General features: G+C 45.6%; 8 protein-coding genes across 8 annotated transcripts; 3 read left to right on the plus strand and 5 right to left on the minus strand.

The window, feature by feature from the left end:
• Positions 1 to 95: 95 nt before the first annotated feature.
• Positions 96 to 1545, minus strand: Aud_005344 (FAD-binding oxidoreductase; the record flags this gene model as incomplete). The annotated part of the gene is made up of 2 exons (XM_043290273.1): positions 96 to 586; positions 648 to 1545. The coding sequence occupies 2 exons, from the start codon at positions 1543 to 1545 to the stop codon at positions 96 to 98; spliced, it is 1389 nt and encodes a 462-aa protein (XP_043146208.1).
• A 690-nt stretch (positions 1546 to 2235) lies between these two features.
• On the plus strand, positions 2236 to 3691 carry Aud_005345 (serine hydrolase domain-containing protein; the record flags this gene model as incomplete). Its single annotated transcript, XM_043290274.1, has 6 exons — positions 2236 to 2326; positions 2382 to 2637; positions 2698 to 2803; positions 2855 to 2938; positions 2994 to 3506; positions 3569 to 3691. 6 exons carry the CDS (start codon positions 2236 to 2238, stop codon positions 3689 to 3691), a joined length of 1173 nt encoding a protein of 390 aa, XP_043146209.1.
• Positions 3692 to 4137: 446 nt separating this feature from the next.
• On the plus strand, positions 4138 to 4399 carry Aud_005346 (uncharacterized protein; the record flags this gene model as incomplete). Its single annotated transcript, XM_043290275.1, is given in 2 exon segments — positions 4138 to 4380; positions 4394 to 4399. The coding sequence occupies 2 exon segments, from the start codon at positions 4138 to 4140 to the stop codon at positions 4397 to 4399; spliced, it is 249 nt and encodes an 82-aa protein (XP_043146210.1).
• Positions 4400 to 8219: 3820 nt separating this feature from the next.
• Positions 8220 to 9047, plus strand: Aud_005347 (uncharacterized protein; the record flags this gene model as incomplete). The annotated part of the gene is made up of 2 exons (XM_043290276.1): positions 8220 to 8554; positions 8648 to 9047. 2 exons carry the CDS (start codon positions 8220 to 8222, stop codon positions 9045 to 9047), a joined length of 735 nt encoding a protein of 244 aa, XP_043146211.1.
• A 1498-nt stretch (positions 9048 to 10545) lies between these two features.
• Positions 10546 to 11711, minus strand: Aud_005348 (uncharacterized protein; the record flags this gene model as incomplete). The annotated part of the gene is made up of 2 exons (XM_043290277.1): positions 10546 to 10962; positions 11031 to 11711. The coding sequence occupies 2 exons, from the start codon at positions 11709 to 11711 to the stop codon at positions 10546 to 10548; spliced, it is 1098 nt and encodes a 365-aa protein (XP_043146212.1).
• A 2705-nt stretch (positions 11712 to 14416) lies between these two features.
• Positions 14417 to 16103, minus strand: Aud_005349 (uncharacterized protein; the record flags this gene model as incomplete). The annotated part of the gene is made up of 2 exons (XM_043290278.1): positions 14417 to 15160; positions 15192 to 16103. 2 exons carry the CDS (start codon positions 16101 to 16103, stop codon positions 14417 to 14419), a joined length of 1656 nt encoding a protein of 551 aa, XP_043146213.1.
• An 8379-nt stretch (positions 16104 to 24482) lies between these two features.
• On the minus strand, positions 24483 to 25217 carry Aud_005350 (maleate cis-trans isomerase family protein; the record flags this gene model as incomplete). Its single annotated transcript, XM_043290279.1, has 1 exon — positions 24483 to 25217. The coding sequence occupies one exon, from the start codon at positions 25215 to 25217 to the stop codon at positions 24483 to 24485; it is 735 nt and encodes a 244-aa protein (XP_043146214.1).
• A 1013-nt stretch (positions 25218 to 26230) lies between these two features.
• On the minus strand, positions 26231 to 27447 carry Aud_005351 (uncharacterized protein; the record flags this gene model as incomplete). Its single annotated transcript, XM_043290280.1, has 3 exons — positions 26231 to 26833; positions 26961 to 27250; positions 27333 to 27447. The coding sequence occupies 3 exons, from the start codon at positions 27445 to 27447 to the stop codon at positions 26231 to 26233; spliced, it is 1008 nt and encodes a 335-aa protein (XP_043146215.1).
• Between the last annotated feature and the right edge of the window lie 524 nt (positions 27448 to 27971).

A 27971-nucleotide genomic window follows, 5' to 3' on the forward strand; every position in this document is an offset into this window, starting at 1 on the left:
ACGTGTAGATTAACTAATCATCCACAAGATAGAGCCACTATACCCGTATCAATGGCGGATTTTCTACAATAAAAGAGTACTATATTCAATTCTATTCAGCCTGCTTTGAGACCGGGCAGCGCATGGTGAAATAGATCATTCGGGTCCAGCCGCGCCTTCAATCGCTGCAGTCTTGTGGCCCCCTGCCCCCCAAAGAAACCTTCTACATCCACCTGATCTGGCGGCCAAAATGCAGGGAACCCTCCTTGCAACGAGAGACCGGTCTGATCAATCGCCTCCTCTAATTCTGTAACCCATCTGGTTGCATCTGCAAGCTCCTGTGCATCGACCTGACCTGGTTTAGTGCCACCATGGAGCCCGAGAATGACATGTTGGTGCCGATTCGGAAAGGCCGCCCCGACATTATCTGAGACTTCATGTCGAACCCCCTTGCCGTGGTTATTGTGAAAGATGACAGCAGACAGCGGATGCGGTGGAGGGTGCAGTGCGAGGATGGCACCAACCTTCTGATGTATCCGGTCAACGTTTCGACTGCGAAAGAAGATTCCTGAAGATGAGTCACCCAAGCCGTAGGCGGCTGGTGTAGCTAAATACCAGATCAAATTAGCTGGACATTATGTATTGCATAATAGAAGCCTGGAACTTACTCTCCGTGACCGTGTTTCCCAGAACCCTACCGGCCTGCATCATCTGCTCAAGAAAACCTTTCGCAGGCGCAATGTCTCCGCTGATCGAAGTCCAACACCAAAACAAAACAAAACACGGCTCGGTTACCGGCATCGGTGCCATTTCAGGATTCACGGCAATGGCATCTCCGCTAAATTCATCGGGGAAATCATCTTCTAAGAGCTTTTCAATCCTGTCCAGGACTGTTGCGGCCTCGGCCAGGGGGAAGGCTAGGAAGCCAGCATATAGTTTAGGCACTGGGTACACCTTCACGCGAAGCTCCGTGACAATGCCAAATATGCCGGCCCCGGCCCCGCGGAGTGCCCACAGTAATTCTGGATCTTCGTCGGTATCAACAACGTGCCCCCCGGCCAGAACCACTCGAGCCCCGAGGATCTGATCGACCCCAAACCCGTACGTCCCAACATAGAAGCCATACCCTCCACCACAGGCCCACGAGACATAACCCACGGATTTTGCCTGTCCAGTAGGGGTGAATAAGCCTTGAGAATTGAGTGTTTCCTGCAGGGGGCCAGCAATCACCCCGCCACCAACGCGCGCGCTGGCTTGGTCCGGCTCGACTCCGACCGAGTCCATTGCGCGCATGTCGATGAGAATGCCCTTGTGAACCAGCGAGCGACCGAAGAAGTCATGACCACCTGAGCGTACAGCAAAGGGAATGGATTCTTCGGTACATAATTGAACCAGATGTGAGACCTCTTGTTCTGTCCGCGGCCGGGCGCAGACCAGTGATTGCTTGCTCAGCGCATGATTATATAGCTCGAGACAATCCTGATAGTGCCTGCCTTCAGTATATATTGAGAGGCTCGGCATGAGATGCCGCAAGCAGTCCTGGACCGGTTTCTCGCGGTCGATCATTTTCAATCAGGGTTGTTTTTGTTCACGGTCAGGGAAAAAGCCTAGTTTGGCCACCTCTTCGAAAGGTAGATGGAAGATAAATATGTTTTATCAAGGTATGACGTTAAACATTGACGATCGAGACTCGGGAAATATGGCAATAGCATCCGCCATATAAGTGGATGTAGGTTAGTGGGTACCCATAGAACCTTGATCTTTGTCCGCATCGTATTCGTGCACTGTGAAAGCTCCCCACCATATATTTTCCATTTTAGGACAGATTGCGAGGGTCCATTCAACCCCACCTGGCTTGATTCGGCGTGTTTGCTTTCAACGATGTTCATAATACTGGTGACGGCAGCTGCTACTTCGCAAAGTTTTCGAAAAAGGAAAAAAGCTGCGTACTCCTGATCTAGGCAGCTCACGGACTAATTGACGTCTTTGCCTCTTTCAGCCGTTTTGCGAGCTCTGGCTTATGTATTGAATTGCAGAAAATGGTATCACTGGAAAGAACAGGCACAGCATCACTCCAGTTTGCTTCACCATTGAAAGCCAGCAGAGGATTGAATATCATTACTCTAAGAGTCAAATGGGCACTGAAGTCACAAACTGGTAAGGCATTCGACGATTTAAGCACGATGCCCCTCTTGAAAATCGAACTCTATGCTCTCAGTGCAAACAATTTGCAACTTATACGGCTGTCTCGTAGCAATGGAGTTCATTGACGAAGTTGTCCAATCCTTCCTCTGTAAGGATGGACAACCCCTACCTCGCATCACCCTTGGTGCCGTGGATCGAGATGGTAATTACCTAGAAGAACAGAGACATTTGACCACCATATCCCTAACAATTCTCAGGAACCCTACACTACGCAAAGTGTTTCGGTGGTGACCAAGGGGAAGCTTGCAGAGCTGATGATGTGCACTGGATTGCGTCCGCAACCAAATTCATCACAAGCATCGCGGTCATGCAATGCGTCGAAAAGGGGCTACTGGAATTGGACGCAGACATCTCTGCCATCCTGCCTGAGTGGAAAGATCCCAAGATTTTGACTGGATTCAGTGAGAAGAACGAACCCCAATTCCGACCAGCAAAAAGGCCTCTTACTCTTCGGTACGTTGCACTTAAAATCAATTATGTTGTACACATCCCTCATCACTAAGTCTTTGCAAGGCTTCTCTTAACCCACTCATCTGGCATGGCCTATACTTTTATGCATCCGCTTTCGATGCGCTACCAAGAGCTGGAAGGCGAGCGACCTCTGTTCCTGCAGACAATCGTATGTCCGTTCACCGTCGAGACTTGGCGCGCATTCAACTAACTAAAACAGCGGGAGTCCTTCCATACATTTCTGGTATTCGAGCCTGGAGAACAATGGCTGTATGGTCCTGGACTTGAGTGGGCTGGGTTGATGGTGAGCCAGCCCTACGGAGAACGTTGGAAAGTCCACTGTGAAACTTGGCTAATAGGACAACAATAAGGTCGAGCATGTGACGGGCCTCAAACTAGGTGCATATATGGAGGAAAACATGTTTGAACCTGTTGGTGCCAGGGACATTACTTTCCATCTGAATGAGAGAGAGGACCTCCGCACCCGAAAGGTGAAGCTGTGGGAACGAGATCATCACCGACTCAGAGAGGTCACTGACTTCTGGATGCCCGATCCTGTCATAGACGATATTGGAGGTGGCGGGATCTACACAACTGTGCCTGATCTCCTCAAGATCTACCTCGGGGTGTTGCAGGGAAGACTGCTCCGACCCGAGACTCTGCAGCAGATGTTCAAGCCACACCTCGAGAGCCGCAAGGGCTTGGATAACCAAGAGGATCACATTTTGGCAAATCGTAACGCAATTTATAACGCCGTTTCTAGCAATGTCCCTGTCGACTACGGGCTTAGCGGTCTGCTTAACATGATCGACGTGCCCGGTGGCCGCAGCCAGTACTCGCTGTCCTGGTCCGGACTCCCCAATTGCTACTGGGTAAGCGTTAGCATCGACTTTCTGTATCCCATTCTATGGACTTGTCACTGACATCTGGATAGTGGATCGACATGAAGAAAGGCATTGCTGGTGTGTACTTGTCCCAGCTTCTACCCACTGGCGACCAAAGGGCTGTTGATCTTCTGGCTGAGTTCGAGCGGGCCGTCTATACCGTGCTAGGATGATCGGGCGTCATTTCCACCATTTCCAGGTGCGAGTGGTTGGCTACATCTGTATACTAGCTGTGAGCGCGTAAGACCTAGTTGGTAGAAGCAGGAATATGGATCGGACGTAGAACTTCCCTAGCATGTCAACGCAATTAAAGGTCACGGCATCTTTGAACTCCCGGGCTTTGGATTTGCTAGAGAAAATTCCACCTCCACTATATCCTTTTCGGTGTAGTATAGCCTAGCCAATCTAAGCCTCGAAATCTCGCTATCTGCCCAGGAAAGGCAAGTGGGACCCCCTAGTAGATATATTCCTGTGGTACCCAGCCTTGATAATGCGGAATGCAAGGTAGACTAGCCTGGTAGCTAACAAGGAACATCCGCTGCTGACTCTCCAGACGGACTTTTCCTGGCCCAAGTACTACTGACCTGTAATTCTGCAGTGACATTCAGATTGACCTGCAATGCCTAGTCGCAAGCGCCTCGCAGCGTCGCCAGTTGCGCAGCACACTGTGAAGATCCACAGAAACGACAGTGCTTTAGCTGGTGTCGGTGACAATGGGAGTGACAAAGACGGATTCGACGAGAGCGACAATGATGACGATTACCGGGCCGACGCAGAATATGAACGCGAGAGGCACGACTCTCCTACCTCGGACAAAGATGTCGAAGGAGAAGATTATCCATTATCCCTCAGGAGAAATTACGTACGCTTGACAGAATTAAGTACTCTGAGACTAGAATACACAAAAACACTCTCCTATACCCGAAGGATCTCAGGTCCAATAACAAATTGCGCCTGGTTCAAGAGTAAGAACGCCACGACACCAAAGCGCACGGGGAGTTTTAACGCCTGTAGGCCGTGGAAGGGAGTTCAGATGAGCCACGAAAAACGGGGAGTCATTTGTCGAAACATTGACGCCGAAAATCATTGCCTTTGACGCTACAATCCCGGAACTGCCGCTTAGAGATATCATCTTCCGCATTATCGAGACATTCGCTTCAGCAAGGACCCAAAGACCCTACGAAGTTGAGTTATCCCTCTCTTTCTTCGCAAAGGCAGCATGCTTATTCAGTCTGAGCCCAGTATATTAGCAGGTTAGATATCCATAACTGTAATGTCCTTTCTGAAGTTCTCCCACTGAACAGAGTTTCTCCATCCATTTATGGATAACCAAAACTAACAAAGAGGCTATTTATACCCATTCCCTAACACTCATTTCCTTTTCTCTCTTACTTGCTCATGACAGGCTTAACCTATCCTAGCTGGATTATCTTAGCTGCACACCCCTCATCTACAGTGTGTTAAAGGGCCAGACAGTCCTGAACAAGATGATTTTGGGCCACCCAAACCCCTAGATGGACATTCGAGATCCAGATATTTGGTTGGCACTGGGGCACGCCGCGCAATAACTAGACGAAGGCCTCGTCCCAATATGCAGTTTACTAAAAGCCTGGTTGTCCTTGGACGTGAGTTGTGGGACCAGCCAAAGTATGACATTCAATCATAGTCCTGATCTAAATGCAGAGAAAGGATATTAATCTTGAAGCTAATAAATGCCTTTAAATTAGAAGCTTAAGATACCCAGGAGCTTGGTCTTAAGACATATATTAATATATTAGATGAGATGATTATCCCTCCATGGCTGAAGCAGATCATTAAATCAGTTAATGAGATCTTACGCACAGATTATACTGATTCCAAGACCCCTCCGCCGAAAGTTGATATAAGATGGCTTAAATAATGGCTTGATCGCAATCCAGAATACTGAAGAAGGAAGATAAGGGCTATAGAACTAAATTACTAGCAGGCTCATAAGCCTGAGGTTATATAAGAATGGTATGATTATCTAAGGCATGTCATCTAAGAGAAGGGAATTACCATTAAAGACATATAGAATTTTAATAAGATAGGCTTCTGAATTAGTATTAGAAAAGATTAATAGATTATTACTAGGGAATTAATAAAGAAGCTATTTATACTAAGTAATACTAATACTAAGTATGTAACCTTAGTAGAGGCTATCTCTACTAGAGGTAAACAATCTCTCTATTAATTATCATGACAGGAAGGGTGATCATGGAGGGATGGTTCAATTATATTAAGAAAGGAAGCTTTATTAGTATCTCTAAGACTAGATATATTAATGATAAGCTAGTATATCAGTGGATTCAGTAATTCCATGCTGCTACAGTGAAATCTAAGAAGGGTATCTATTAACTACTTATCTATAATGGATATGGCTCCCATCTCATATATAAATTTATTAAATTCTATAAGTAAAATCATATCATTCTATTCTTCTTAATTCTATATATAAGCTATATTCTTTAGCCTCTTAATGTTGCTGTGTTTAACGTCTTTAAATACTGGCATAGTGAAGCTATCGCGGATGCCACCTAATCTAGATGTAGGAAGTTTACTAAGATTAAATTCTTATATACTCTCTCAGAGATATGATACTGAATATTTAAGAAATCTACTATCTTAGCTAGCTTCTAGCTTACTAGGATAGTTCCATGGAATCTAGATATTATGATCATAAACCTACCAGAATATCAACTGTGTACACCACCTTCAGAGAGAAGCAATGAGACTACCTAGACCTAGGGAAGCATACTAAAGACAGTATCTTAATTTAAAATAGTTAGTAATTGAATCCCTCACCTAGAAGGCTGCAATTAAATGCATAATATAAGGCTATTAGTTAATGGTGCTATTATGCAGGCTCATCTTATTACTGCTCTTTCTAAGGAGATCTATGCCTTAGCTATAGCATAGAAGGCCTGTAAACAGTAATCCAGGGCCTTAAAATATTAGCTATAGGTAGGAGGCACTGTATCTAGCTCAGGCCTATTACAGATAAAGAAGCTAAAGAAAGGTCATGATGATATAAAGGAGAGATTAAGGCTATAGAAGATATAGCACACAGTGATAATAGAATTAATTAATCATACAATTAATCGCGGAATAATTATTAAGCATTCACAACTATCTAGGAAGACAGATTAGATCCTAGAGTTCCTTTTATCTATAGGAAATACATATTTTTTATGGTTTAGGGATATAATGAAGCTTTAAATGTTGTCTCATCAAAAAATCTAACGTTGAGGTGGCTCCTTACATTGAGGTGGCGGGGTCGCCCTACAGGCGACCCTGGAAACTAGGTGGAAGGGTTGGTTAGTGGTTAAACTTTGTTTTTAGGCTATTAGCCCCAGGCCTAGGCACAGATAAGCACCAAAGCACAACATAACAAGAGCACAGAGTCCATATGATATGAATTTAGTAAGCGGAGTAAAGGGGGTACAAACTGTTTTCATGAAATCTTCACCTTGGTAGTACATTTTTGTCCGTAATATTGCAGCTAGACCATAAACAGGTAAATCCCGCAGGCTGTTTCTGCTCTGGTGGATGGAGAGTGTGCAAGGTCACTTCTGGTTGTCCTTCCCCACCGGTTCGATCCAGTTCAGGGGAAGATCGCTGCTTGTCTCCTTTCCTCTTTTGCATGTGTTCGGGCTGTCGAAAATAAGGTTTCAAGTGCGGCGGGGCTTTATGCAATGGCTGAAACTGAAACACCTTTCGAATGTAATTTAGGCACATCTCACCATGAAATAACCCAATATTCGAAAAGGGGGCATGTGCGGCAACCTCTAGACTCCATTTCCTGGTGTATGCCAGCAATTAATGTATCTACTTCGCATCATAACCATCGTAGATCTGGCCACGTTCAATAGACCCTTCCCAATCGGTGACACCGGGTAACTATATAAAGCGCCCAACAAATCAAAACCATGGCAAATCACTCCGGTGGTCTTCTTGTGGAGGGTTAAGATGAAGGAGTCTGAGATAGAGACACCCGAATTACAAGTGGGAAGGAGTATGAACTTGCCAGTATGCGGTTGATTAGGTGGCGCCTCGGCCTTCAGTCCCAAAGCTCCATTCTGTCGGCCAAACGAAGTATTTTCTCCGAGCTGTTCTTTTTTTCTCAGCGTAGAGAATGGCCCGAGTGGCACTCGTATATTAGTTTGAAACTAGCTTGTAGTTGCAATTTGTTGATAGACTGGCATGTCTGCCGAAAGGCCTACCTTTGTTCGGAGTTAAGTTCTCCATGCTTGTTGTTGTAGGCCTTAGCGTAATTGGAGACGCTTTTTTTCTTAAATAAATTAACGCACTAGCTGGTTTAGGTAAAGAATCGCTGTTCTGAGGAATGATGCACTCATCTTCGAACTGCAGGGTGTGGAAGGAGGGCGCGCGTGATCTGGGTGCGAAGGGGCCATGTATGTACGCCAGTTTGTGAGAGGGTCCAAGCCTGGTTTTCTTATTGGTAAAATTTCTCAGCCACCGGTAGTTTCCCGTAGTATAGCATAATTTGTCAAACTATCCATAGGATAGACAGGGATATAATGCTGGTGAGAGCCTGCTCGATGACTTGGTTTGGACACAGCGGAAATTGGTCACCAGCAAATCCATCATACTCCAGCATCACATCTTTTGATTTCTTTGCCAACATACCATCCACTATCTCTCTTAGACTGTGCAAGCATAATGAGATTCTCTCTGCCTATTCCAGTGTTCCTTGGAGTCTTGGGTTCTGCAGTCAGTGGTTCAGCACTATCTAAACGGGACCTTTGCGGACAGTGGGACTCGGTCTCCGCCGGAGCCTATACTATTTACCAGAACCTCTGGGGTGAGCAGAGCGCTACATCTGGGTGGCAGTGCACCGGCTTGGACTACCAGGGTGAAGGTGTGATATCGTGGCACACGTCCTGGAACTGGCAAGGAGGTCCAAGCAGCGTAAAGTCTTACGCCAATGCGGGTTACACTTTTGGTGCAAGGCAACTTAGTTCCATTTCGAGTATACCGACTATCTGGAAATGGAGGTAAGTGAATTCATCTCTGTTCAAGTCTTGCTATGTTTGCGTCCGAGCCCACGTCGTGCAGGAATACAGGCTGATGGCACTCTGCGTTTACAGTTACACTGGTTCTAATATTGTTGCCGATGTTGCTTATGATATATTCACCAGCTATTCTCCCGGGGGCTCTACGGCATATGAGATCATGATCTGGCTTGCTGCTATTGGCGGTGCTGGCCCAATAAGCAGCACGGGTTCACCAGTCGCTACAGTCACAATTGCTGGAACTCCATGGGACCTCTTCAAAGGCCCGAATGGGGCTTCGACTGTCTTCAGCTTCGTCGCTCACAGCGAGCAGACTTCATTCAATGCCGACATTCTCGACTTCTTCAAGTACTTGATTCAGAGCCAGGGCTTGCCCTCCAGCCAATATGTGAGCGGCATCGCTGCTGGGACCGAGCCATTCACTGGAACGAATGCTCAGTTGACAACTGGTGAGTATATCATTGCAGTCAACTAATGCAGGTGCGAGGAGGATGTCTTCTAGTGGGACAAAGGGGCTATTGGAAATGCACCGCGGAGACCAGTGGATTTGAATTTCTTTTTCTTCCTTATCCAGCCTCAATTTAGGAAGGGCGTTCATTAATTGGTATGTGGGGTTGGGGCTTGCAGACAGCTGCGTTCAATCTTCTTTCATTCCTACTTCATGTTATTGAATCTGATTATTGGACACAAGAGAATCCTCGTCCATACCTGTAACCTGGTAGCTAAAACTTTTAGGTGTTGAGGTTAATTCACCGGATTTCAAAAGTTTCTTAATTCTAAATTGGAAGTTGGCTCTTTATACATGGCTGGATAATCTAGGATTTGTTTACTAATAGTTGTAATGAGTGCACTGGAGCAAGAGATGGGGGTTACATGTCTACCCATGCTGCTAATTACCGCTGGGTTTGTGATGATTGCCACCAAGAAGCAGGACATTCCCTGCATTCTCTTCAGCAATCCCTGGGTGCTCGTTTAATTAAACGGGGAAAAGACGTGTAGGCATTAGACTAAATCTGTACGAGCCATGAGGATGATCATCAAAGCCCAATCGCCTAGCCCAATACCAAACCTGTTTGTGATGTTGACGTGTATGCCGCCTTCCGACAGCTTAGAGGAAAATTTCCTCGTTGGTAAAGATGGTCCGGTGGGGATCCCAGTAGTTCTAGGTACCTTAGGGCCTCATGAATTTAACCTTTAGATCAGGCTGAACCCTAAAAGGTCCCTTGAGGCTGAATTATACGTCTATGGGTGTATTCTGTGAATTGCCGGATTCAACAGCGAGAATCCCATATTGTCAACCTTGCCAAACTTGCATCAGCTGAAGCAGGACGTCCAAGAAGCAGAACTCCGAGCGTCCGGGGTGTATCCAGTTTTAATCTTTCTGTCTTCAAATAATGATCTCTTCGTTGACTATCCTCTCCGCCGCTAGACAGAGCCGGGAATTCAGTTTGCCCATTTGGCACCACCAACAATGTCAGTTTTGCATCGGTATGCTTGCCAGACAGCGATCAAACTTGGACTTCAATTTAGCCAAGTCTCTTCTTGGTCAAGCAAATTGCCTTAACCTCCTCTGGCCCGCGTTGCAGTGTAGGCTCGGAGCTAATTGCTCGCAAACGAGCTGAGGTAGAGTCACCATTCCATGAAAAGTTCAAAGTTTATTTTATTAATCCCCCATCCCAGATCACTCTAGAATACAGATGAAGAAGCTTTGTAAAAGAGAAGAGAATCAAGAGAAGTCATAGAAAAGGGGTCGGGGAAACGCTGCGTCCTCTATGCTAACAACAAGAGTACATTTGTGTATTCCCCACACCCTATACAAGAGGGCAGAGAATAGACCAGGCAGAGGAACGAGTTATGATCCATGTACCCTGCTACCCAAAATACCGTCCCATCAGAGAAAGGGGGAAAAGTGGGGAAAAAATAGAAAAAGAAAAAAGAAGAGGAGGAGGAGCGCCGTATATACCTCTTACTATTCAATTAAAGTTCGAGGTAGCATCTGTTCGGGTCTCTGACACGCTGCTGACATTGTTCACCATAATCGTCTCACCCATTACACTGGTTATGCGGACATCAACAAAATCCGTCCCGAAGCCGTTAGGATTTTCGAAGAAGTTGTAGTCTTTACGGATCGTAGACTGCCACGTCTGTCCACCATCTGTACTAACCTCTAGCGATTTAACGGGGACATTTGAGTTGACGACTTGAATACTAAACCAGTATTTCGAGGACCCAGTCTTTGTTTTCAGGAATAGCGGACTGCTGATGTCGCACTTCACGATGTCCCACTTCACGTCAATTCGGCCGACTTTGAGATCTGCCAATTGTTGGAAGCCGTTGGGGAGCAAATCAATATTGTTCAAACCACAAGTTCCGGGGCATTGGTTGACAATCTGGGGACTAACAGTCAGAATCAAACTGATAATAGACATCAACTGAACAGAAACACTTCTCTACTAACCATGATTTTGATGGAGTTACCCCTTGGTCCAACAACAGAGAGGCATGCACCGCACCAAGCTGCACTGTCCCAATTGTCCACGGAAAGAGCCGCACCATATATCCCAGCTGGCAAGGTGTAGTCGGCGGTCGAAAACATACATGTTCCATCCACGTCGCCACCATCATAGGAAGTAGCCTGTCCGCTGACGATGCCACCGACTAGAGGCGTTTCTGAACTTTGCGAAGACGATGCCGATTTTTGAGACACGTCAACCACAGAAGTCTGTGAACTTTCAATAGACGACGCTGATGTTGGAGTCGCTTCAACCATAGAGACCGTTGGATTGACAATGGCATCGGAAATAGTAGTGGGCGTACTCAGTGACTTCTCTGCAGGGGTAGATGGCGAAGTGGCCGAGGTCTCCCCAGTAGAGTCCGTCTTCGTTGCCTCAGAAATGGACGGAGACGAAGAGATTGTCGAGGAACCATCCCAAGTAGAAATAGTCGACTGACTGATGGCTGTAGACAGTCCAGCCGTAAAGGGACTGACAGTCGAGGTTGAGCTTTCTGTCACAGTAACAAGGTACGTAATCTGGGCATAACCAACTGGGCATCTCCCAGTCTTGAATTTTCCATTAACATCAGCATTGACCACGGTACTTAGACCGGTCAGGCATGCAATAGCGGTTTTCAAGTACATATTTCGCACAGGTGATTGTAGAGACAGGTAGAGGGGTGAATAGCAGGTGAAAGAGACAACTAAGAAGGGACCGTTCAGATTTATACACCAGAGCTGGATAGTAACAGAGTTATGACAAAAATGCCCAATCTGTTTGGCAAAGGAAGAAGAGTAAGAAAAAGGAGGCAAGGAGGCCGCTCAAAGATTTCAATATCAGCCAGCAATCCAAAGTATATCTCTGCAATCATGGCTTGGCATTTCCAGCCCAGAGGTACATCTTAAGAGCTTGAGGATTCGCTGCCAGGTCGCACGACCAATCAAACACGGTGGGTGCATGTTAGTAGCTCTAGCATCCATCAAAACCAGGACATGGACGAGCACTGGATCTTCGTTGATGGTTGATTGGACGTGTATGTGTTTATCCGCTCGCTCGTATTTCGGGCTTGCTGCAGTAAACATCTAGATTCGATCAGGTCTCAAGCCCCGCTTGCTTGAAACAGCCACATCCCTTAAATATTTCCTGTTCGACCACATTGTGAGCCTAATTAATCTAGATCGAAGCCTAGGGATGATTCCGAACCAAACAGGGAAAAGTGCTCAAGTGTCTGTCAGAGAAACAAACAAATGTTGAATGAGGACGGTTGATCGATCTTTTCGTGCCAACAGGCAATCTTATAGGAAGTAAGCATGCAGCATGCACCTAATGTACTGCTTTCAATATAACAGAAGCCTACTTGTTCCCTAACAATGGATAAATTTTTATTATTGCAACTTCAATTTGGTAAGGGTCTTATTACCGGATCTTGGTCCCTTGGTTAGTGTGTTTAACCCTAATCTATTATGCTTTCTTCGGAAATTACAGTAGGTGATCACCTGACGCCCGATTCCCCCAACCGACTTTCAAAATGATCGAACTTCAACTGCTCATAACTCCACTAATATAACTCTAATTGAAGCGGCTTCAGAAGCAATGAACTCACTGGAACTATGCAAATTAATTAATTATACTTTCTTTGCAAACAAGTACATTATGGCGTTAGCCGGTTAATACTCTTGAGGCGTCACTGAGGGGTTTAATGCTTAAGGGACCATTAGTATGAGGAGCAGTGAATTCTAACTAACAAGAAAGATAAGGAACTCATAAAGTATATTAATAAACTCACTAAGAAAGGCCTCTTTACCTCGCATGAAATGCTGCAGAATTTTACTAAAGAGCTTGCTAGAAAGAAGCCTAGAAAGCACTGGCCCAGGTGCTTTTTAAAGTGCCACTAAGATGATCTTAGACCTTAAACTCAAGCGTAGCTTGTCCTTTGTTTGGGTAGTCAAGCGGAACAAAGGGAAGGCTGACTAAGCGGTGTTGCTCTGATTCTTATCCCGATTGGCTGACCCAATCCGCAATCCATTTCCAACCCGCCCAATCCGCACTTTGGGCTGGACAGGGGTTGACCCTGATCTAATCCGCATGGATATGGATGGATGACATCTGATCCGTATAGATAGTTATGGATAACCCATTAGGTATACATGATGTGCACGTGATCTAGTGCCTTAGGGGACTGATAAGCTTGTTTAACCACATCTAGGCCTAGATGAGGATATATTTTTAAATCTATAGACAGGGAATAGTCATATCTATCTACATATAAGATAAAATATTAGATTTAGTAAGAAAAATTAGAGTTATAGTGGATTTAGATTTTAGATAATAATAGTTAGGATAGTTGTGGTAAGAATTTATATATCTGCAGTACTTTCCATCGTAAGTTTGAGGAGTACCACTACTCCCCTATATAAGGCTATTTTATCTTATATAATAGGTAATATATGATATCTACATAGTAAATTATTAAATTATTAAATAAGATATATAGATATCTTAGTGGTGTAGCTAGAATACTAGAAAAATAGGTAGTAATCTGAATACTAGAGGTCACCTGACTAGATAGTATGGATATATCCATTATCCATAATCCAACGCAGATGAGGGTGGGTTAGATAGCTAGTGGATTAACCCATAATCTGCATGGGTTGGATTGAACCCCTTGCGGATCCATCCAAACCCAATCCACCACCAGTCTATCCCGGCGTCATGGCGCAGAGCCAGACCGTTCCAGACTGAGCTGAAAAGAATAGATACTGGGGAATGACCTTTCACATGGCTGAGCTGACATGTGCTTATTAGCCCCTGCTGAATGATACAAGTATATGACAGAAGAAGAGGTGCCTAAGGCGTATTTTACCTTGAGGGTGATGTTATAGATATCTGACACTCCTAGTTTGATGTGCTTGTACCGTCGGAAATCTTGGGGCATTCAACAACAAGATGATCTGGTCTGGAGTGGTGCTTATTCCTCAAAAGCGAGGCCCCACAAGACAGGCACAAATCATTCTCGGTCGCATGGCTTAAGTTGGTCGTCATGAATGCATTTTCACCAGCATATGGTCAAAAGCCAAAGTGGAATTTCTGGGGCAATTCGTAGTGGAGTGGAGGAGAGAACCTGGATTCAAAAGTCACTGCATCTATTATGAGATAACCCACCTACTATCCATGGTCCCAGGTAGCAGTATGATTATATGGCACGCAGGTGGGCTGCATACACATAGTTTGTTTCTGGACCGAGTTCTCAAATCTTGAATACAAAGTAAACTCCCCCTTTCCCATTGCAGCAATGATCATAGATGTTTGTATTTGACAGGTGATGTTATTGCAAGCAGCTTCAAACCCCTCAGGCTTCCTCGAATCTATAGAACACCACTGTCCGAAGTGCAATACTACCTCTTGTTGGAAGGGTTGGGTGCCATCCCCGAGGACATTGTGGATTCTTGGTCAGCGTATGCACCTGGTAGCTGTGGGAGTTATCCCGCACAACTTCTTGGTCCAGGATGGATCTTTCCCAGAGTCTTGCCAGACCATCTCGCTGATTCATGACGGTTTGAAGAGCCTTTGCCTGTTGGGCCGTGGGTCCATCCGGACCAAGCTTCTCATTGGCAAAGCTAACCAGGCCCGAGACGGCCTTTTCAACCGCCTGGTACCGCTTCTGATCGCTGATGAACTTATCGCTGCTGATCCCAACATATGAAGTCTCCTCCTTAAGCACATCGAGCGGCCGCCTGATCGTCTCCCGAAAGGTCATCGCGGGCAATTTCTTTGGATCCGTTGTCCGACTGTCCCACAGTGAATCGCCCACGGTTTTCAACTTCTTTTCCATGATCCCGAATGCGCGGTTGAGGTCTGTGCGACTCATTTGGGCCACCTGCCAGTCATTCTGCATCCTCATCGCGGCCTTCGTTGCATCATGTGTCATGCCCCGAGTAACCTGCGGGGGACTATCCCATATCGTTTCCATGTAGGATTTGGAGTCGTGCTCGCGTTTTCCGAAGGCTTCGATGGCGTTCTTGCGGAGCGCAGGCACATTTGTGAGCTGCACACGCTCCGTACCCTTATTACCTTGAAGATTGCCTTGTTTGCTCTTGCTGGCAATAGGTAAAGCTCTTCTTTACCCCAGCGCTCGGATTTGCGGCTGCAAATCTATTACGCGTCATGTTGCCCGCTAGATCGTGCGTGTAGGACTCCCTGTAATTGAACATTCTGTCCCCCTCAGCAGGTCCTACTCTGTCCGTGTTTCCACTCATGGCACTATATGGTTGCAGCCGTGTGACCCCAGCCGGGAGTTGCCCTCGCCCCGTTGCGCTGACCAGCTGTCCGATGACATCGTAGCTGTAGGTAAAGTCCGCACTGATGCGCGTACCGCCGACAAAGACAAGCTTGTCGGCCTTGTTGCTCCTGGACACGCGACGACCGACTATGTCGTAGGTAAAGGAAAGATGTTCCTTGACTTCTTCACCCTTTGTACCGTTACCAGGCTTCAGAGACACGGTTCGCTGGGTGAGGAGATGACGGGACCGAGGTTGATAGGTAAACGTCGTGCGTGTGCCATTGCCATATGTAACGGATAACGGCAATCCATCAGCTTCAAAGGTCGTGTCAACGAGATATGTCTGCCACTCGTCCGGCTTACTGACATGCCGGACCTCCACTTTCGATGCGTGTCCACGGCGTGAGAACACTCGCCGCGTCTCGTTCCTCTGAACATCAACATCCCATACTGGAGAGCCAAAGTTGTCAAACTCTGCACGGGTCTCGAAACTGCGAGAGTCAAGTTCCGTATTCTCCTTCTTGTTCCAATCCAGGACGGCCTTGTACTCGACCGCTACCTGGAACTTAGAACGGATACAACGGCCGCGTACATCATATGCCAGCTGCGTGTGCTCTCCTGACTGATCACGGATCTTCCAGACCCGACCACGGAAGTTAGCGGTGACGGCTTCGGCATACGAGTCACAGGACTCGCCGAACAGAGTCTGGATGACAAGCTTTGCCTCTGCCTTCTGCCCTGTCAGTGAGGCCGGCATCACCAGCAGCCAGCACCCAGTCTCTCGACGAAGGGCATCGTTGGTGTAATGGTAGCAAACGCCACGAGAATTCCACAGTGCAATTGGCGCGCCAGCCACAGTTTGTCATACAGTGCCGTTTCCGTCAACTGGTTGAGATTATCCCAGGAGTGAGTCTGATTGCCAGCCGCATCATATTAAAATGATAGGGTGAAGGTCTGTCCATTCCTAGCTTTATGGATAGAATGGACGCGTGGCGCTGCTGGATGACAGCTAAGATAGGTTGTGACTGGCATTTGACTGGTATATACCTTAGCCCTGTTATTCCAGCTATATGGGTAGATAACAAGATGCAGTAATACTAGAGAAATAGTGTCCTACATCTAAGTTATCCCTTAGGTTGGTTACGGGCAAGGTATTGCCTTCATGCCACTAGACTACTGTCCACGGAGTGTACACAGTTTTAGTCTAGGAATGATCTGGTGCGAGCCGGGCAATACAATGGCCTTGGATGTTATAGAAAGCTGTGTAAGCGCTGCTAGCACACTTGTCTACAGGCACATAGGCCAGAGTGCTGGTGAAAAAGGGATTAAAGATGTGAATAGGGGCGGCGGTATTGCACCTGCTAATTAGCCATTCTATCCCCTCATTTAAAATAGCATGCTGTATGCCACTCCATGAGCCTTGCAGATATATAATGACTATATGCAGCGTTGCTTCCCCTGGCTGCCGGAATGAACGATCTCGGGAGGTAGTGATTATGAATGTTAGTTACTGCGCTCGCACAAAGGCATCCCGAACAGGAATCGTCCGGCTACACGCATTCCTGAGCAGTCGGCGGACGATGGGCCCATTAGGTTCTGCCAGAACTACTTGAATATCAGCTTTGTAAACATCGGGGTCAATGCAATCCAGGCTGTCAATCGCAGGCAGCCGCGGTGCTGGTAGGCTTTCCCAGCACTGCCACGGCAATTGCCTCTCCAGGTGGGCTCAGCATGACGCCATATGTTGAAGTCATCCAATCCAATGACAACAATGTTTCTTATAGTGGAATTGCTGAAGTCTTTACCTCACTATTGCAATAATCAATAGAAATCTTTACAACCTCATCCCACCCTATCTAGATTCATTTAACTATTTGGAGCCAATTTAAAACCTTTAGCAGGCATTTCTTAATAGCTAACCTAGAGCTAGGCTACTGCACGCAGTTAACTAAAGTATGTATCTCATGCCGTGCAATGTCAACTATTATATAGTCTATTATGAACATTTTCATAGGAATCCTGCCTACAAATAACTTAGTTGTATAGATGCTGTTGGTCAGCCTAAACCTAATAATTCTATAAGCTAACCCTGGTCTTATAGCTTTTATATAAGATGTGCTATATTTATTTCCTATAGCTAAAAGAGTACTCTATTTCTCTTTAAGATTATATAGATATCACCTCTCCTACTATCTCTACCCAAGCACACCCTTCTATATATTATAGCTATTAACCTTCCTTACTCACCTGACATAAAGGTAACTATACTAACCTATACTCCCTTAAGCAAGGCATACATCCCATACCGCAGGGAAAGAGCTCTTAAGAGCTGGAGCTATAGTTAATATAATAGATTTCTTCCTTCAATTTGTCAGATGATGTAACAGCCCTGGGTGGGACTTTCTTGACCTTTCATGCACCGTTGTGATTGGATATTTGTGTTCAGTTCGCGTATCTGTCCTACATTATCGCTGAGCATCAATCATGGGAAACGAAACCACTGTAAGGCCCCAATTGACCGTTACTTCACTAAACCCACCGAGGTTCTGCAAGATGGCAATGCATATTGGCCGCATCCCGAGCATTTCACTGCTGTGGAGACAGAGCAGCTCCGGAGAGAGTGTGTCAGGCATGGAACAATTATGAGGGCATGAATATGGTTTAACATCAAGAGCTTAGCCAAAAGGCTCGCGCTCGCCGAAGGGATCCGTACGTTGTGCTAGTATCGCGCAAAAGAGTATCCACGCCCGGGAGGGGAGGGTGTAACCAGTGACCTCCACTTCGTATATGTGTTGGTTAAGGCACCCTCAAAGGCAGGTTCTTGCGTCCTCTGGACTGTGCACAGTCCAATTGATGCAGCTATATGGAGTACTCCAGCATGTTATTGCATTCTCCGATAGGACAGTGCCTGGCAGGGGTTGCAACAATATGTGCCCATCAAAACTAAATCTGAACGTGATAGGAAGTCTGAGGCGACTGGATGTCACCCGAAGCACGATAGGCAGTAAAACGCCACTCGATCTATCACACAACACAATAGCGAACAGGATGCAGATCACAGTAGATCGATAATTCGAAGCCTTCAGGTCAGCGGCTATCAGAACACTTCTACTAGCAGAAAAAGGATATTGGAAACCATCGAAAGTGGAAAGAAAGTGGTTCAGGCCGGATGGTAAAGGTCAGTCCTTCACATTTTCTTTCGCTGCGAGGGATGATGAAAGGCCCACAAGCAATGATACCAATTGGCCCAATGAAAATGACAAAGTCGCCCAATTCTGTACATATGACAGCTTCAGCTGAAGAAGGACTTGGCACATGCCCATAAAACTCTGGAGCGAGAACTTAAACTTGACAAATGAAAATTCACAGCGAATTAGCAGAACAAGTGAACGACGGATGTGATGTGGATCAGAGCCCGCTGAGATTCCTTGTTTTCACTCAATAATTCTCAAAAGCATGGTATTATTGCCGAAGAATGCAACATTAGCCAAACTGGCAAGTGACTACAGTAAAACCTCGTTATAGCGAGATATTCCAGACAGACCATATTTCTCGTTATATCGAGGTTCTCGTTATATCAAGGATATATATATTTAGCCTGTAAAATAGCTTCGAATGTCCTGCTGCGTCTGTAGGCTTAGCTTTCGACCCCAAAGGATACGCTCATGCTTATCTAGCTCATATATAAGGCTAGGGATACCATCTGCCTGCTGCTCTTCATATAAACAAAGTGTTCTTAGTGCTTCTAAAGCCTCATCCAGTGATATTTATGGTAGAACCTCAAGCTCCTCCTCAGAATCATCATCTAGCTCTAGCCTGTACTAAGCTAGAACCTGGATATTAATATCATCAGGAGTATCCTGGACGGCTTCCTCTGCTGGATTAAGAAAGGTTTCAATATCCATTAGATCCTGGATAGGCGTAGATACCTTAAGGAGAGAGAATGCTTTCTATATATCATCCAGAACTACTGGATCAACAGGCTCTTAATATGATAATTAAGAATCTAGAGCTTTTCAAAAGTAATTCTAGATTACCTATCCAGAAAGATTAAATTCCCAGCTCTAGATTCCCCATCAAACCACTCTTAGAACGTTCATTGAGGTAATTAGATCATGATTAAGCTTAAACTCTTAAAGGATAAAGCAAATCCAGTATCATTTCTAGTATAACTTCCAACAGTGGATAATCCCTTGATTAAGAGGCTGATATCGGCTTGTAGAGTTCACAGGAAGCTATATAATAAGAGTATTCTATAGTAGATAGCCACTAGATTAAATCTCTGTTACAGCAGCTTGATGCGCAGAGAAGTTATCCATAAGAAGGATAACATTCTGTCTACTTATCTACTTATTAAACTAATAAAGAAACTCTGTAAAGATTAATACTATAATCTAGGCTTTCTGGTTACTCCTCTAGATAAGATTCAGATTCTGTAACGTAACCCACGGCCGAGCCGCGAATACGACCGAACCGCGAATTTTTGCCGCAAATCATCCTATCTTTGAAGCTTTTCAACCACCAACGTCATTAATTAGACTATCTACTAGCTGAATATATGGCTATTTATTAGGGCAACTTCTTCTAGTATGTCCAATAGTCCAACATCCACTACAGGTTGGCGGAGCGCGCTGACGAGATATAGGTATAGGCTCATCAACCTGCTCATCAACCTGCTCATCAACCTGCTCATCAACCTGCTCATCAACCTGCTCATCAACCTGCTCATCAACCTGCTGAATACGGTCACGACCTTCCTGCACAGATATAAAGAGGTTATTCCCTAGATTAATACGCTTCCTTGCCTTCTTCTTCATTTTCCGCTCATTCTCAGCCCGTAGAACCTTGATTTCTTGTTGTAGAAGAAGGTTTGCATTCATTGCCATCTGCGCAGCCTTTTCAAGATGCTGAATATATGATATTAGACTGCTAGAAAGTGTCCTTTTCTTCTGAAGACTTTTCTGTAGACTGCGGACCTTTTTATCAAGCTGGCGAGCATTCTAGGGTGTCTGAAAAGCAGAAGATATTTCTTAGCAAGGACCCAGTCTATATCAAGTGGATTAAGACCAGCTCCTGCGAAGCCATTGCATATATTCTGTTGAGTAAAGACTGCTTCACATGCAGGAGGGTATAGATATAAGAAATCCTCTTTATCAATATGGTTGTTTCCAGCCATCATCATCTCCTCAACTAGTTTCCTATATGCGCGCTTAAGAGGCCCAAAAACCCCAACATCTAGGGGTTGGAGAAGATGAGATGTATGCGCAGGCATACAGAGACAGATAATTGCATTCCCTTTGCAAAAATCATCAAATTCAGCAGATAGATGGCTTGAATGGCCATCCAGAATAAGTAGCCTTTTTGCACCAATTGAATATCGTCTTGAAAAGGGGTCGAATATGTGCTTCAGCCACTTAAGGCCAATCTCATCTGTTATCCAGCCATTGGTGCTATTGGTAAGCCTCCAGTCTGGAGGAAGATTAAGTTCTTAATACCAAGCAGCTAGGTGTTCCTTCCCTTTTAGGATAACTGCTGGTGGGATAGAGATCCCTTTTAAGCCTACACATTCAATGATTATAACCCATTCACGGTTTCCCTGGATAACTCTGCGAGGTCTCTCACTGCGTTCCACTGATGTAATAACCTTTAAAGTAGTACTGAGCCCCATTGCAAAGCCAGTCTCATTAAAGTTCTAGATATCATCTTTATATATGCCATGCTCCTGGATAACTTCACGGACAGTCTTAAACCACTGTTTTATGACCTTAGGATCCTCCTGCTTTGCACGCTGGTATGTAATCCTCTGATTATATCTTGTACGTAGTTCAGGGCGTCTTCTAGTGAAGGAATAAGACCAGTTGATACTAAGGACTGCGGTAGGGTCCTGTGTGCGCTTGCGAAGTAGAATCTGCGCCATTCCACGCAGGAACTCTGGGCGAATTAAAAAGCCTCGTTTATCTGCATCTAGCAGTATCTTAACAAGGGATTCTTCTTCAATAGTAGTTAATTTATGGCCGTTAGCACGTGTTTCTGATCATGGTTTGATGCCAGCAAGCCGTTCGCGAAGGGTAGTTTCAGGTACACCATATATCTGGGCAGCTTTCAATTTTGATTTAACTTTCTTCTCTTTCCAAGCAGTAATTGCCATTTGTAGACGGGCTTACTTAGATAAAGGCATTTTGTATGGAGATAATAAAAAAATGACGCGTTGAAGAATGTTGATTTGGGAGAGCAGCGGGGGCAATAAAAAATTCACGGTTCGGTCGTATTCGCGGCTCGGCCGTGGGTTATGTTATATTAACACCAGCAGCTTAGAAAGCTCATGGATTCTTCACTATACTAATAAACCATAGTAATAGCTTCTCAGAGCCATCTGCATTGTAATAAAAGAGGGCTATTATCTATGCTTTATCTTTTTTTAACCTAGAAGTTAACATGTTAAAAGACTCCATGCAGGAGTCTGCTTCTAAAAGAGGCCAGTCTTATCATAATTAAACTAATCTTTAAGGCTATAAGCACTTAAGACTTATTTAATCTTAAGCATCTCTTAATCTACCTAAGCTAGAACACCTCCCTCCTCTCTATAATATATATACCATCTTACTAACCTCCTTGTCTAAAAGTTATAAAGCCATCTATTACTAAATATTAGCATCTCTTGCCCTAGGTAGATCTTCTCCTAAAAAGACTGAGCCTTTTATTAAATAAGCTCTGTAGAGATAGGTATTTATCCCTTCACATATATAATCTACTTAAATAAGGTATTCTCTAGCTCTGGCTAGTTCTCACAGTGTTAGTGTTTTGCATTGCGGAAAGGGAGGGAATCAGCATTAAGATAATTATATTTACAGGATAAGATATCAGAGATAAGGCCAGATGAAAGAGTATAATTATAGGTGTCCTAAAACCATTCGCGAAGGTCTTTCTATGTTGCATTTAGATAGAGATGTTTTTATGCTCATAAAGTAGTCTTCTAAGACGTTAAGATAGGCTTCCTCTGAGGCATATTAGCTAATAGAACACCTTGATATAACGAGAATTTGTATAGGAGGCAAGGTGAAATTAATGAGACTTGTTATAGTGAGGGATCTCATTATTTATAAGGAGAATTAATTCAAGCAAGGGATTCTTCTTGTTATATTAAGGTTCTCGTTATAACGAGGCTCGCTATAGCGAGGTTTTACTGTACAATATCCACGACGCCACAATTCCTCAATCGGGGTCACTGCTCCTATAGGATTCATTGTGCTTTCTTTCTCATGACGATGCCAAGAGCGCCAAGCTGACACCAATGAGTGAAGGACCTTTCTATAGCCTAGGTAAACAAATGCGAAACAGACCGAGAGTCGAACTTTTGCGTGGAGAAGAAATTAGAGCTGAAGCATAGCAATAGACTAAAGATTGTCGTAAAAGTTACACAATTAAGATGATCTGTAGTTTCAGGTCTTCTATTTTGCCCTCAAAGTAATCCAGGGGAAGTCGGAGCTAGTACTGCATTGTGCGGCGGATACTGATCCAGGCTCTACCAGATGGTACGACTCCTGCATGGACAGCCTTGCTTCTACAAAAATGACTGAGGGATGAAGTGGAGGTACTTATCACGTTGCCAAATCTCACTTCTCGCTTCCCTAAAGCTCTTACTGGTTGGGAAAAATAGCCATTGCCTCCGCACGAGTCGACTCAAATGTCATGAGTTGACAGACATCAAGGCAAGCGGGCTATAAAACTCTCATCAACCTCCGTCAGTCGGCCATTCTTTCTCAACAAGACAAATCATATCGTTCCCTAGCCTTGTCTAATCTATATACCACATCATACCTTCTTGTTGCCCATCAACTAAGAAACCTCATCTGCCAACATGCAGTTCCTGTCTACCATTGCCCTTGTAGCAACCCTCACTGTTGCGAGCGCAATTCCAACGGGGGATTCGACGACATGTAGCCCCGAACAAGCTAACAAATGCTGCACTGGGCTCACCAGTGGCATTCTGAACCTGAATGTGCTTCCTGCACTCTGCGTTTGTAAGTGTTATCCCTGCTATCGCACCGTGTGTAGTCACTAAATACCATGTCAGCTCTCCTTGGAAGCTGCAACAACCAGGCCGCTTGCTGTGAGACGAACGGAATTGTAAGTTACGGAACTAAACTTTTCAAGCAAATAATGCTCTCTGTAGTGCCACAGGGTCTCTTGAACTGTCTCACTGTCCAGCTCACGGTGGCTAGACCCTTTGCTTTTTAGCAGCCGGGTCCAGATGGCTCAAGCTGAGAACGCCTACACCCGCTGGAGCTGGGGTACCTTGTTTTCCATGGAGGATTTTATGGACAAAGCTTTATCTGGACAGACACACTCATTTAGCACAAAAGTAGCCCTAGAAACAATTCAACATATGTTCCTTGGGGTCTGGAAAACACGCATTTGAACAAGACAAGGGCCTTGATCATCCGTACCTTAAATTCGCAAGCGAGAAGTTCCGTGACTTCGTTCTATAACCAAAGAATAGCATACAATTGTATCGCTAAATCAGATGGAAGGTCTTAGATTTTTATAAATAGTATCTAGGAGAATTGTCTAGTGACGTCGGAAGAAAGTCGAACTGATTGGACGAAGACAGTTTGAGCTGCATCCAATTTGGGGTTGTTAGCCGTCCTATCACTCACTCTCCCTTCTTTCCGTCTCGCCTGGGAAGCCAATCGCCGTTTCCCCGTCTGGTCATCACTATTTGAATCATCCTTGAAAGTGTCCCTATAAGCGGACAGTTGACAGCTATCCACAGGCTCATCTTAGTTCTTCCTTTTGCTATGTGGTGTTAGCCTACCAGGGTATTAAAACACGTCTCGCTTCCAAGTAGTCAGTTCCTATACGTATATAACAGGCAGGTTTGCGCCCCACAGAGGTGTCAATGTATTCCAGTCTTAAAACTACCGTTAAGTAGAACTTGGTATGTCTCAGTCTTGACTGCAGCCGCAACAGCCTCAAGCCCTTCCCTCGGCCTTTATCCCGGCACAGACAACTTGCAGACTTCTGTGTCATAGAACCTTCAGTTTGCTGAAGCCTTCGTGGCCGGGGCATGGTTTCTGGGCTACAATATGGCGTACAAATGCATTGGGGATTCTGCGCAATGGGATCCTCACTGTTGCTAGCAACGTGCCCCTTCAAAAAGCTGCCCCCATTTGCTAGCCAGCCCCCTTGTATCAACCCCACAAAACTGCAACATGTCCCAAATGACGGTGCTGACAGTGTCAAATACTGCGACCTTGTATTTTCTTTCCCAGTATGCCACTTGCTGAGCGGCCTGGAAGTTTGTGCAAAATGTCGTCACAGCCTCTGCGCCTCCATGGACTACCATCGACACACTATTCTCCAGAGTGGTGGCGTCGATCATACCGATAGTCAAGTTATCTGAAAGTCCAAGGTGACTCTCGCAGCTTATATCAACACCAATAGAAGCATAATTGCGTATGATCGATTCTTGCACCTCGTGAAGATATGGTGAAACGAGACCCAAATTCTGAATGCTGAAGATTTGAAGGGCTTTGTTCAATGCAAGAACAGATGTTGTTGCGGGAATGCCTGTAACAGTTGTTATCTTGGAGCAAAGGTCTTCATCCGCTTGGAATCCTAGCCAGCCTGAGGAGTTGCCACCCCAGCCGATAATATCAACTCTGGCATCAGCAAGAAGCCTTGCAGCATTGACAATGACGTCTGTTTGGAATTGATTGAGAGATCCGTGGTCCAGGTTGATTCTCGTCATAGTGAAGCGAGAGAAATGGACACTGACATGAGAAAGATCCGAAATGATCGCCTGGGCCAAGGGTTCCAGGGCGGTGTTAGAAGACGGAACAAGGATCCCGAGGCGAATGCACTTCGCCATGTTGACTATCAGTGATGGGCACAGACGGCACTTCTATGGCAGACTGTGGAGTCTTGAATGCTAGATCCAGGACGATTGATAAAATTCGTTTCCTATATTTATCAGACCATCTTCACAGAGAATGATGGGAGAAGGTGAGCCAAGGAGCTGTGAGTCAGAACTTTTTGAGGAAAATTTCCCTTTCGGAAACATGCCCTTGAATATTCCTGATTTGGGTTAAGAGCTCGTAAAGAATCTTTTCTTATGAATTCTGAAACGATCTCTCAGTGAAGGTGGGCAGCATCCATGCCATGTTATTGGCGGGCACGGTAGGACTAACGAGCCAGATGGGGTGCGGGAGGTTATTAACCAATCAGCATGCGACGAATGCGAACGGGTTGGTTCGGCACCCCCCGGGCATGAGATAAGAGATGGGTCAGACAGAAGACATCTTAACTTCTATTGATTCATCACATCTATCCAAATTCCTAGTGATGACCGAATCTGGCATGGTACTGCGATTCCTGATAACTACCCGCAGGAGGTATGAAGTTGGTATTAAGTTGACACTGTATGGGGCTATGGTACATGGAATTAGTTAATGGACTACGAATAATACCTTGCGGCTTAGCCTTGGTGTCCAGCGCCGCGCGTCGAGCGACCCCATGTCAACGCTAAAATCTCTCAACGACAGAATATCATGAAGACCAATCGAACTTTCCGTTGCGCGTCAATACTTGACGTGTTTGACTTTGTTTTGACTCGGCTCGTTTCCAAGATACAGGCCAGTTACTTACACAGCATAATAAGGATTGTCTGGTGTCATGAAGGGGCGCTGTGTAGACTCCCTGCTAGACTCATGAAGGAATACCAAGTTTTCATTATACCATATTAATTAAGTATAGCCAAGGACACCGCTGCTCAAATCACCCACAGTGAGCACATTGATTATTGCCTACCTGCAAAAATTAACATGCTGGAGCTCTAAGTAGTAAAAGAGTAGTCATTTACTGCTTGCTACTCTACCTCTTCCTCTATCTACTAGAAATTTTCGGCCCCTTCCCGATAAAGTCCTCGAGGAAATCAAACCCTTTTCTCTGCAACCACCAAGTCTGTGACCCAACCTTCATCGTCGCCGCAAATGTATGTTCCTCCCCAGGAACCTCGGTCATCCCACACTTCACACCCGCCTCTTTCAACCTCTTAAAATACTCCCGGCTCAAATCAATAGGTACCAACGTATCCGCCGTGCCGTGCACAATATATGTCGGCGGAAAATTTTCTGAAACACTCTGCACCGGATCAACCAGTCTGTACTCCGGATCACTACTTTGACCCTCAGGGTAGATTGCGGAAAGCACAGTTCCGGCCGCGATTTGCGTAAATGCGAATGCGTCGCGCGGTTGCGAGAAATTGGGACCCTTGGATACGCCGGACTCTATTTGACCTTCTAGCGAGACGGAGCTATCTGTCGGCACGGGTTTTTCGGCGTAGACTTTGTTGATGAAATCTGTTGACAGGTTGGGGGGCAATTTAGCTCCAACATGGGGGAGTGGTTTGGACCAGAGCGGATCGATGAAATTGACTGCGCCGTAGAGAGAGAAGAGTGCTTTCGGTGGTTTTGGGGTGTTGAAGCCCTGTTCAACTTAGCTTGCTTCTTTTCTTTCCGACCCAATATACCTATAGAATGCGTCGAACACATCGGATGCACGGCATATCCATGCACAGATACTCTGTGCGTTCCGGAAATGGAAAGAAACCTACCAAGCTCAATGCCAGATGCCCTCCAGATGACGTCCCAAACGCAGCAATGTTCTTCAAGTCCGCAAGGTACGGCCCATGCTCTGCCAAAAAGGTGTCTAGGTGCCCGGCATGTATCCACGCCAGCAAATCCCGGATATCCTGCATTGGGCCTTCCAGCAGGTTTACACCCGGACACAACCGGTGGTTCGGAACGAGCACGATCCAGCCCCGGTCGAGGCAGTCGTTGACCTGAGGAATGGAGACCATGCGTGAGTGGCCGAGCATGAAGGCGCCGCCGTGGATGTCGATTACTTTTTATCTATTAGCATTCCTTCAAACATGGTTTACGACTGGTATATCACCAATGTTCAACTGGCGTTGAATGTTACTCACCGACTGGATATTTCTGCGGAGTTGCCGAACCCGACGGGGGAAGGTAGATGTCCGTCGTGATTTTGCTGCCGTGGACCTCTTTGTAGAGGGTTGTTAAAGGCTTGTCGATAGCCATGGTGGATGCAGTATTGGTTCGATTTATGAGCTACGGGCATCACTGGTAGTGTTAACAGATAACGGTTGAGGAGGGGCAGTTTTATGGCTGTCAGCAAAGCTCCAGGCTGGTAAATTCGGGAATTCCGGGCGGGGGCGCTTGGAGGGAGGGAATTGCGGGAGGGTTGGAAACACCGGGAACTCGGTTTTTAAAGAGTAGGAAAGGCACAGACTGGGTTCAGCATCTACTTTACTATACATCACAACGCCAGCGCCGGGTCAGACAGGTTGTCCCAGAGCTTTCTTATTCTTCGGGGGCAAGTACGGCACCTGCCAGGAAGATGGACAGCCGTTGATGAAACGAATGCATGCTGGAGCAAAGGGCTAGAGAGGTGATGGTTTTCTCTGATAGTGCTTTCTATAGGTGCAGACTGTCGAAGAAAAAAAGCGTCTTCAGATCTATACCCCAAGTGTGGCTGCCCTGATGAGCTTAAGTAAGTCTTTTATCCCCTTAGATAAGGACCGAGACAAATAGAATAGGCTAAT

The sequence above is a fragment of the Aspergillus udagawae genome (genome assembly GCF_001078395.1).
Source record: "Aspergillus udagawae IFM 46973 DNA, scaffold_3, whole genome shotgun sequence".
Classification (NCBI taxonomy): domain Eukaryota; kingdom Fungi; phylum Ascomycota; class Eurotiomycetes; order Eurotiales; family Aspergillaceae; genus Aspergillus; species Aspergillus udagawae.